Source organism: Mastomys coucha, chromosome X (assembly GCF_008632895.1).
Source record: "Mastomys coucha isolate ucsf_1 chromosome X, UCSF_Mcou_1, whole genome shotgun sequence".
Lineage (NCBI taxonomy): Eukaryota > Metazoa > Chordata > Mammalia > Rodentia > Muridae > Mastomys > Mastomys coucha.
In genome coordinates this window covers 162,453,156-162,464,583 of record NC_045030.1, presented here as the reverse complement: position 1 = coordinate 162,464,583, position 11,428 = coordinate 162,453,156, and the positions used below count along the sequence as shown (strand labels likewise).

Below are 11,428 nucleotides of genomic sequence, written 5' to 3'. Positions count from 1 at the left end.
AAAAGAAAACTAGCCTACACTAAAAATATGAAAAAAAATTACTCAAGCCCAACATATCCCTATCATTTTTCACCATTGGCTGTCAATTAATTGTGCATGTTTATATGTGCACAGGTCTGTCATCATCAAGAAATGTTTTATTTTGATTGTCGATTATTTCACCCAATTCACAAGACATCTATTTTTCTATCATCTTATCTCCAGAAGTTCTTCCCCTAATTATAATTTACACAGAAGAAGCTTGTGTAGGGATGTGGGCATCATGTCATTTCTCTTGGCATCAATCCCATTGGATTAATTTGTGTTTCTTCATTCTTATGGCACCACGTGGGCTCATAGTTCCAGAATCGGTTTCCAAAGTATCTTCATTTCCCTGGAAAAGGAACTATTTTATGGTATTCTTAAGCAATAGAGATGCCTCTTCTTAGCATGCATGCTCACAAAAGTACTTGTGAAATGTACTAATCCCAATAGTTTACAGGCTGAAGTGGTGGTAAAATTAACAAAAACTGTGGTTACAACATTAGAACATTCTGTTAGTTTCTCACTGCTGTAATGAGACTCAGCTATCGGAGGTCATCATCCTTGTAGTTCAATTAAACACGAAGAAAAGAAATCCTGTTCTGTTTTGTATAAATTAGTTTGTCAGGGCAATTAATTCTAAAATTTTTCTTTGTGATAGTCAAGAGAGACAAATAACTCCCACGGATTCTTCGGTCTCAAAGCAAGTGTTTTCCTATTTCAGAAAAATCGTTAAGATATTTGATTTATTAAACATGTCTCATCATTCAGTCACAATGTAATCACTCCTTGCTTCAACCAGTGGTCATGATTACCCTTGAAGGATCTTTTACTAGCTGACATATTTTTCCACATTTAAGTTCTATGAGTTAAAAGTGGGGGATTTAAAAACAACAACAGCAGCAACAGCATCAACGAATATATCATGAGCACATATCCTAAGGAAGCAGGCTTGCTGCTGTCCTTTCCAAATCCGGGAGCTAGCCTATTCTTTTAGGCCTCTTTATTTGCAGCTTTCATCTCCTGACCCTTTCAAGGATGATGATACCTATTACTTCATCTAAGTACACAGTTTTCAGATCGAGAAATTTATAAACATCAAACCAGAAAGAGGGGCTTTTATAACATCATTCTCTGCTGGAATTTAAAAGAAAAGAAGTAGGCAGGAGAACATAAATTGGAAATACCACACTCATCTCAAAAACACCTTGCATTGTTAACTTGAGAGAATAATATCCAGGCATAGGGTTTGGAGAGGCAGCTTAGTTGCTGAAGTATCTGGCTCGCATTCAGGAAGCTCCAAGTTTGATCTCTAGCAGGTATAAAACCAGAGGTATTGACACATACCCTGCAATCTAGTACTTGGGAATGGATGATCAGAAATTCATTGTCATCCTTGGCTATGTAGAGAGAGAGGCAAGCTTGAGCTACATGAGACTCTTTGTTACATAAAAAAATAAAGTAAAAGAAGGAAAAGAAAAAAGAAAAGAAAAGAAAAGGAAGAAAACAAACTCTAAAAGGAAAAAAACATACCCAAATTATAGAATTTCATCACCATTTGTTACAAAGACTATAGTTCATACTATAAAGATACAGTCTGACAGTTGTGTCTCTGTGGAGTGTGATTTTTTTCTGACCTATAGAAGAGACTGATTCCATCTACTTTGCTTTTTTTTTTATAATGAACAACCCAATTAGATATCCATAAGACATGAACTTTAAATCCTGGCAACTTGTAGAAATTTCTGTCAGTTGCTCACATAAAAATAGCTCTCTTACACACTGTGACTGGAAAGATGACACAAGTGGATGAAAACTTAGAATATTTTCTTCCCTATCACCTGCATGTATAGCTACATGGTGCCATTGGCAAATTCAACTCTACCCTCTACCCTCCACCCACTCACTCTAATTCACCCTTGCCCCATTTTGTTACTTTATGCCTCCTGGGATGATTTTCTACTGTAGCCTTGGCAAAGAACTCTATGCTAATCTCTGTGATTTATTCCTGGTTTCCAGTACCCACTTAGGCACTAGTTAGGTGTTTTAATTCTAGAGAATTTACAGGATGTAAATAAGCAACCTGGTTCATCAAATTACACAGCTATAACTCAGTATTTCAGTCCCGGAGAGTATTCACATATTCTTTCTATTGCCACCTGGGAAAACTGCCCTGAAAAGTAAATACATATTACAGCTATGGTGCATTTGTTTTATTTTGAGAGTATGTGCATGGATGTGTGTGTATGCATGTGTGTACACATGCACTTGCAGTGTATGCACAGCTGAATGAACAGCATCACTAATTGTCCTGCTGGATTTGCTCTGCCTTATCTCCTTGGGTTCTCATTGAACCTTGGACTAAACTAACAACCAGCATGTACCAATGATCCTCTTCCCTTCAACACATGGCAACCACATAGCACTGTAGTGGTACACATTGAGCCCTGCCTGAATTTTTACATGGAAGCTAGGATCTGAACTCAGACAACAATTGTACACAACATGTACTCACAGCTGCTGGGACACCTTACCAGCACCAAGTGTCTTATTCTTCTTTTTTTTTTTAATCTTTATACCTTATTTATTTATTTATTTATTTATTTTTCTTTTATTAGGTATTTTCTTTATTTACATGTCATATTTCCCAGTTTCCCTTACAAAAACTAAAACAAAAACAAAAACAAAAAACAACAAGAATAAACCTCTGTTCCTTCCCCCCTCCCCCTGCTTGCCACCCCACCTCTTCCGCTTACTGGCCCTGGCATTCCCCTACACTGGGGCATAGAACCTTCACAGGGCCAAGGGCCTCTCCTCCCATTGATGACCAACTTGGCCAACCTCTACTATACACATGCTGCCGGAGCAATCAGTCCCACCATGTATACTCCTTGGTTGGTGATTTAGTCCCTGGGAGCTCTGAGGGTACTAGTTAGTTCATGTTTTTGTTCATCCTAAGGGGCTGCAAACCCTTCAGCTCCTTCAGTCCTTTCTCTAGTTCCTTCATTTGGGGACCCTGTACTCAGTTCAATGGATGGCTGTGAGCCTCTACTTTTGTATTAGTCAGGTACTGTCAGAGCCTCTCGGGAGACAGCTATATCAGGCTGGATTGTCCTTCCTTCAGTCTCTGCTCCATAGTTATTCTCTCCAACTCCTTCCATGGGTATTTTGTTCCCCCTTTTAAGAAGGAATGAAATGTCCACAGTTTGGTCTTCCTTCTTCTTGAGTTTCTTGTGGTTTGTGGATTGTACTTTGTGTATTCCGAACTTCTGGGCTAATAACCACTTATCAGAGTGTACATACCATGTGTGTTCTATTGTGATTGGGTTACCTCACTCAGGATGATATTCTTTTATATTTTACATAGTATAAAATATTTCAACAGTGATAAAGGTAAGTAACATGAAGCTTTGTGATTTTTTTTTCTCCAATAAAGGAGTAAGCTCTGTGGCTTGTGATTACTTTGGTGGTTTTAGGTGTGATAGAACAGTGAAGAAGTCCTGAATTGAAGACAGCAAAAGGAGGCTCATGGTTTATAATTAAGATGAGATAAAGAGTTCAGGGAAGATGCATGAACAAGTGATATAGCAATGATGACAATGATAATTATCATGTTGATGGAGATGGATAGCTTTTATGGAGAATGTATTAGATGTCAGTAAATGCTTTAAACTCATTATGGTTGTTACTACACTTAAACCTCACATTAACCCATGAGACCATCAATTAAAGCTGGAAAATGAATACAGGGTGAAGCTAGAGGAAATCATTAAGGTAACTTCAAACCCAATCTTGGAGATACTGGGGAAGATGTGAGGAAGATGATCAATGCTTTTTGCAAGGTTAGGGAAGAACAAAGAGGAAGTTTAACTTTAAAGAAGTATACTCATGCATTCATTCATTTCTGTCAGACTTACTGGTATATTGGGCCCTGTACCTGGTGTTCTAGTTCCATAGGCAAATGATACATAACCATGTCCCATGGGAAGTCATGATCCTCTGTGGGAGGACTAAGGAAAAGTTAGTGGACACAAAGAAGGTGCCATTAGTTCCAGAACTCCTACACTAGAGTCCCTCTTTGGGGCCTTCCAAGACTAGAAGTCATACATATTTAGCATTACTTGATTCCCATTGGCATTTCTAGCAGACTGTGAATTCTGCCCCACATTACAGCTTGACTGTGATGTATACCAAAAAATTCTACAAAGAGATGTAGAACATTACACCTAGAAATTTCCAGTAAGGATAGCACAAAAACAGGGGACAGCAACCTTTGCTATGTAGCCTAAGCTGGCCTTGAACTCAACAATCTTCCTCCCTTAGTATTGGGATTTCCAACCCTAGCCAACACTCTAACTTCCATTCCAACTTAAATTCTATTGTCTTTCGTTTTAATGATTACCTTGTATACTATTTTGATTTGCTAACACTGCTGTAACAAATGATTATGAAAACTTAGAAACCAACAGCTCTAACTTATTACTTTGCAATGCTGGAAGTAAATCTGAAATGGATCTCAGTGGGCTAAAATCAAGGTGTCAGAAGGTGGGTCCTTTTGGGGCACTTCACAAAAGAATCTATTCCACTGACTTTTTTTTTTTTTATCTCCCATGGCCACATATATTCTTTTAATTACCGTCCCTTTGTTCCATCTTCAAAGCATTGCATCTCTCTGGCCATCCTTACATTTACAACCACTCATGTGATTAGTCTGGGTGCTTTCAGACAATGTAGGATAATTGCCCTATCTCAAAGATATTAATGTATCACATTTGTAAGATTATTTCTGTCCTGTGAGCTAATGTGTTAATCAAAGGATTAAGATGTGGTTATCTTTGGAGTGTCATTCTGCAGACTATGGACACATATTAAATTAGTTATGGACCTCTCTCCTTTCATTAAACTCCATTCTAATATTAATTGAAGGGGACTTTGATTAACCACGACTAAGGAAATTAAACTAAAAATTAAGTGTTTTTTTTCTAACAGTGCTTAACTGCCAGGAAGCTTATTTTACATTCTAAATTCTCAGCTATAATTTCCAGATGGACTTTCAACTGCCCTGAAAACCAGCATCATTGCTAGTCCATTATATCCATTCTTCCATTTCTTTTTCTCAGACATCTAAGACCTCTTTCTCACCTTTATTCCTAAATAAAACTGCATCTGGCATCACTGGAAGTGCAGGAACAATATGAACTGAAGTTCCATATGGTCCCCTCTAATCGTTGTCACTCCAGCCAAGGTAAAATTCTTCATTGTCATTCATTCTAGGGAATTATCTCAGTGACCTCCCTGAACCCCCAGAACTCCAATTCTTCCCTCACTCTGATGAATTTTGAAGCTGTGGAGTATGCCAGAGTATCTTTTATCTGAATCCAGGAAGCCCCAGTCTCCAGAAATCAGCCTACACAATCATCCCCAACTGACGGGAAATGGAAACGTTTGATTGTTTTCATTTCCAATGAGTCTCCTATCTTATTGGGAATAGTATCATTTCTTTAGATTCCAGACCCTGAATGCTGTGCTTATCTCCCTCAGGGAAATTACTTTCACAGTGAATCTGACACTGTTTAGAACTTCTACTTTGGGGTTTACATGGGGACTAAGTGACCACATCCATCCTGTAGCTGGTATCATAACATTTAGCACTTGCCACACATTCAAACAAGCTCAGTCGATATTCCACATCTATAAATCACCTACCCTAAACAATGTTTCCAGAAATTCTAACCTTTTACACTTGATCCCAACTTGTTCACTCTTCCATAAATAATAAAACTTATTTGTAAACTGTTAATTCCTATTTTGATAGAAAGTATGGAAATATCCCACATGGCCTGGCAAAATTTTGTAACAACTCAGTATCATGAATCATTCCTTGAGGGGAATTGGAACCACATAGTTATAGAAGAGCCTCTAGCTGACAAGGTTTATAGCAGCTCTGTTTGGTAATGGTATTTACTTTAATGACCTCTTTCAAAATCAGGAACAAAGAGACACATCAAATTAACTAGATTTTAAAGTAATGCTGTAGAGAATAATCTCTTTCCTGATAGCTTATCTTATGTGCATTAAATTCAAAGCCTTTTCAAAGTTATCATGTCCTTCAGTATAAACTGCGTTTGCTAAAATTTCCACTTTTTTAGAAATGCAAAGAATGTTTGTGCTCATGAAAGGGAGATAGGCCTATTGGCGGTGATTACATAGGACATTTGAGAGCTAAGTGGGTGGGAAGGACAAGCTTCTCCTGCACTTTACCAAAGCAAGGCCAGGCAAGACAAGAAAGCCTGGCTATAAATGAAACAGTAGCATGACATTATCATCTCTGGTACAGTTTCTGCAAGTGCAGAAGAACTTCTCATCAGTATGGAGGGTATCTATGTGTGACAATCATATGAAATGGATTGACAGACAATGGGGATGATGACTACATCTGTCATGGCAATGGGGGGATAAGATAAAAGCCAAACAAACATGGCTTCTGTTACTGGCATTCACATTCTGCCCATCAATAGCCATCCTCTAGCTTGATTATGAAATCCATCACATCCTCCAACAGGGTATCAGAGATTTCAGCCTAAAGAAAAAGCAAAGCATGGCCCAGAGACTCACTATCCAATGGCAAACTCTGTCCTCCAAATTTGTGCTACACCTTGTAGAGTCAATAACCAGCTTTTCTATTGCAAAGGTGAATCACCTAAGTTCAGATGGCTAGTGTGGGAATGGAAGGATGATAAGATGAGTACCTAAGTTCTAATCTTTAGACTCCTAAACTAGTATATACAAGTCGAAAGCAAAACAAAACAAAAACAAAACCCAGGATTGCCACTGTGAAGAAAAGAATGTTGAGCACATGCTTGTATGTAAGGTGAAATGGCTTAGCCGTGTCCCTTGACTATTTGGGACCTGATAATGACTATTTAGGGAGGTTGTCATATGTATTATTGGTGACTTATCAATATTTCTGACTTGAACCCACTTGATGCCAGGAGAATCTTCTCCCACAGGATGATAGCCAAATGGATGGCCAGAAGTTGGCAGATGTCCTCTGATAGATAAAAAGTAAGATCAACTCTACTTGAGAACCATATTGCACATGCACGCATGTGCGCGCGCACACACACACACACACACACACACACACATTATATATTGTGGTAGTGGTTTTTCTGTCAATGACTACAACTCAATATCCAAGATAAACAATTGAAATGGCATAAATATATATGGGATTACATGTTTTAGTCTATGGTCACTTGGATCCCCTGTTTTTGGACTTATTTTGAGACAAGTTGTGGTAGAACAAAACCACATAGTTTATGATGGCAAGGAAGTAGACTGTCAGAGAGGAGGCCTTGCTCGAACCAGCCTCAGTTTCCAGATGCATACCCTAGTGACCTACTTCTTCCCACTAAGTACCATCCCCTCCAGTTTTTACCACCTCCCAACAATCTACTCACTCATATATTTTGTCAGTGGGTTAAACTATTGATAAAAGTCAGAGCCCCTGAAATCCAATGGCATCCCTAAAGCCTTACCTCAGCAATACAGATAAAGGCTTCAACACAGGAACCTCTGAGGAACTTTGAGATAAAGTAGAATAGACATGTATTCATGAACTTATTACCTGATGCATAGGTATTAATAACATATCTACCTTCCAGACACTTGCCTTCACTCTTCTGCTTTCATTTTTTGTTTTAAGCCCACTGGTCAAAACACTTTATGAGCAAGTTTACTATAGTTTCCATAATAAATTACAGTTTTTCATTCTGCCTCAAGTTAGTTTTCTGTGTCATGCAATTGTAAAAACTGCCTTTGCAGATGGCAGTAATCATTCAGAGACAGATTCCTATTGACTAAATGAATTCAGGTGCTTTCTTCTCAGTTCTCTGGGAATCAGGCCTTGTGTTAAAGTACCAGGCAAGCAGGTGTGCCTGGACTCAAGCGTTACAGTAGCAAAATACTACCAAGACTGGCTACAAATGGAATTCATGGCAATAACGTCCCAGATTCTCAGTATTTATGGGAGCAAACCTGCAAGCTTAAAAGATCTGAGACATTCTTCTTAGATATTTACTTTGAAATCAAGTTGAGACTGACGCAGGTTTTCTTCCAAACTTTTTAGCTGACCTTTCTGTAAGCTTTCTCCTTGGTTGATGTGAAACCATGAAAACTTTTGAGATATGCCTGGCTTTCCTCCCCCAACCCCCAGTGAACCTTCTTTTTAAAAAATTTAGTCAGTATGTGGATTGACTTGTTTGGACATGTCTTTCAAAATGGGCAGGGATGCCAGCTATCCACTAAGAAGCTGTAGTTTCCATTCTGTGTTAATGCTAGGCATGAGAATAATGTGCAGCCTATGGCTTTGGCAGAATAAGTGGCTGGCAGACCCCCCACAGAAAGGCAGGACATGCAAACAGGGCCTTACCTTTGGGGATGGTGATCTGACAGCCCAGGTCACAGTCCTGCTGCAACTGATAATACGCCACTTCCTGTAGCCGTGCCCGCTCCAGCTCTGAGAGGCTCTGGATGGGGACTGACCTCAGGCGCACGCTACGACCAGACATGCTGTTCCAGGTGAAGTCACCCTGCAGGCCAAGGGAAAAACAAGAAGCTTGACACGATTCACTCATATGTCACAAACTTCCTTCTCTCTTGGGCAGAAACAGAGGCAAACAGATTTCATGTTTGTGTTCCATAGCTGGCTCTCTAGTCCTCAAACCCAATCCTGTCTTAGTTTAGTCTGCATTTTCTTAGTCAGTTGCAAAAAATCAAAATATACCCTGGCTTCTGGGTCAAAAGTTCTCATTTGACGATACATCCATAGGCTAAGGAAAAACATGTGGAAAGAGGTTGCAAGGAACCTATTTCGTCATATATATATATATATATATATATATATATATATATGAAATATATTTTTCTCGTGTATTTTCATAACAGGAAAAACTGTGTTGTTACTTGCTATTATGTGCATATCATGCAGGGAACAAGTGGTTTTTTTTTTTTAAGAGAGTACTGTGGATCATTGTTTGTGCTGTATGCTTTTTTATTCATCAAGCAACTCATTGAGGTGATTAGCATTTTTATATTATCAATATCATAATTGTAGCATTGAATAAATAATATTGCAAAATTATACTATATAACAAAATAATTTTATTTAGTATCCTCAGGGATCTATTTCAGGAGTCTCTGTAGATTTTAAAATATATACATGTTCAAGATTTTTGTTTTAAAATGTTAGTATTGTCACATCACCTACATATGCCTATGTATGCTTTGAATAATTTCTAGAATATTTTTACTGCCTAGTATAATTTAAGCACTGTGCAAATCATTGTTATAATGCATCATTTAGAAAACAATGGCAAAGGAGAAAGATTTGCAAATGTTCAGTACAAATGTGAGATTTTCCTTTTAGAAAATATTTGTTTCATGGTCAGTTCAGTCTGTGGATGTAGAACCCAAGAACACTGAGCACTGGACATTATTTTACCACTGAGCATATTATTATACATATTATTTTAATAATTTTAATATATATTTAAGGTACATTGTATTACTATGGCAATATAGTATCCACAACTATGCTCTATTGTATATAAACAATTACATACTGTATATAAACCAGTATCCTAGGGAGGCTGATTAATTTTTACCAGATCCTAAGGACCAAGCTATATGTATCGATTTAAACTCTATTGTAAAATAGGAACCATTCTACTTACAACCCTTTCAAGAGTTATTTCAATCAAATAAGTATGAACAAATGATCAGTAACAACTCATATTTCTAGAGACATCTGAGTTTAAAGTACTCTGTTATTAGTAGAGTCCTGGCTCCAACTCTCACTGAAGACTAGGAGAAAGTGAGAGTCCATGAAAGACTACTTCCCTAATTTACAATTCAAGAGACTAGTATGCTACATGTTCTTTTGTCTGTGATTTACATTTTTCTCCAGATGAGAAACACTAAATATGTTTGTACCTTTAATTTTGTCTCATGTTCGTTTATTTGGGGGTATGTGTGCAGGCACATGTGTGTCCCAATACAATTATGAAGATCAGAGGATAACTTGTCACAATAAGTTCTTTTTCTTGTGTTCTGTAGTGCCTGGAATTGAATGCATATCCCTGACACTAGTTTACTCACTGATCCATCTTGCTGACCTGTTTTTGTCTCTTAGATATGAAATTTGTATATTCAAGGAAGCTGTGTTTTTGTTACCTAAGTGTCAAAATACAATTACATAGCCCTTTAAAAATATTTGAAAAGGTGTCCTGTAGAGGATTCTACTATCTTTTAACTGGAATTGGCAACCACTTTTTAGCAAGAGACATAGAGTAAATATTTCATGCCTTGTGGGCCATCTTGATCCTGTTTCAACAACCTAACTGCCTCTGGGACATTCAAGTAGCTATAGATAATTTATAAAAAAATGTGTTGTGGCATATTTCCATAAAACTTGATTTACAAAATTATGTAGCAGGCTGCATTTGACTAGCAGTCTACATACACCCTCCCAATCTCAGAACTATAGTTTATTAAAGAGATTAACTAATTCCTACTATAATATGTTGTCTTTATTTATTCTATCCTTGTGGTTAATTCAAACAATATTCAATAGTACATATTTCATAGTAAGCACTGCAGTAGGCTTGAGTTTATTCAGATAACAGCACAGCCTTTGTTCTTAAAGTGTTACCTTTCAGGTAGGAAGAACACAGTCTAGAAACTACACAGATTGTGATCTTAGAAATAAGCATCAAACAGGGTCCCCAATGAAGGACCTAGAGAAAGGACCCAAGGAGCTGAAGGGGTTTGCAGCCCCATAGGAGGAACAACAATATGAAATAACCAGTACCTCAGAGCTCCCAGGGACTAAACTACCAACCAAAGAGTACACATGGTAGGACTCATGGCTCCAGCTGCATATGTAGCAGAGGATGGCCAAGTCAGTCATCAATGGGAGGAAAGGCCCTTGGTCCTCTGAAGGCTCTATGCCCTAGTATAGGGGAATGCCAGGGCCAGGAAGCAGGAGCAGATGGATTTGTGAACAGAGGGAGGGGAGGAAGGAATAGGGTTTTTTATTTTTTAGAGGGGAAACCAGAAAAGGGGAGAACATTTGAAATGTAAATAAAGAATATCTAATAAAAAAATCAAAAATCTTGACATGATGTGTTTATGGACCCTCTATAGATTGTTTGAGGTTTTTAAGTTTTATCTCACCAAGTGACACATACCCATATCAGATTGTAAGTTTTTCAACAAGAATGTCAAACCATGTATCCTGGCTGTAAATACATGTCATAACCTTGTTTTTGATATTTTCTTTATTAAAAAGTATATTATAGCCGGGCGTGGTGGCGCACGCCTTTAATCCCAGCACTTGGGAGGC

The 11,428-nt window shown here is 37.9% G+C and overlaps 1 protein-coding gene across 5 annotated transcripts in view; it reads right to left on the bottom strand.

Moving 5' to 3' along the window:
- Arhgap6 (Rho GTPase activating protein 6) overlaps positions 1–11,428 on the bottom strand; it is a 484,877-nt gene that overhangs the window by 62,767 nt on the left and 410,682 nt on the right. For all 5 annotated transcript variants that reach the window (XM_031371330.1, XM_031371345.1, XM_031371361.1 and 2 more), the window contains one exon: positions 8,456–8,615. In XM_031371330.1, coding sequence (XP_031227190.1) covers positions 8,456–8,615 — 160 coding nt within the window. The remainder of the gene's footprint in view (positions 1–8,455; positions 8,616–11,428) is intronic.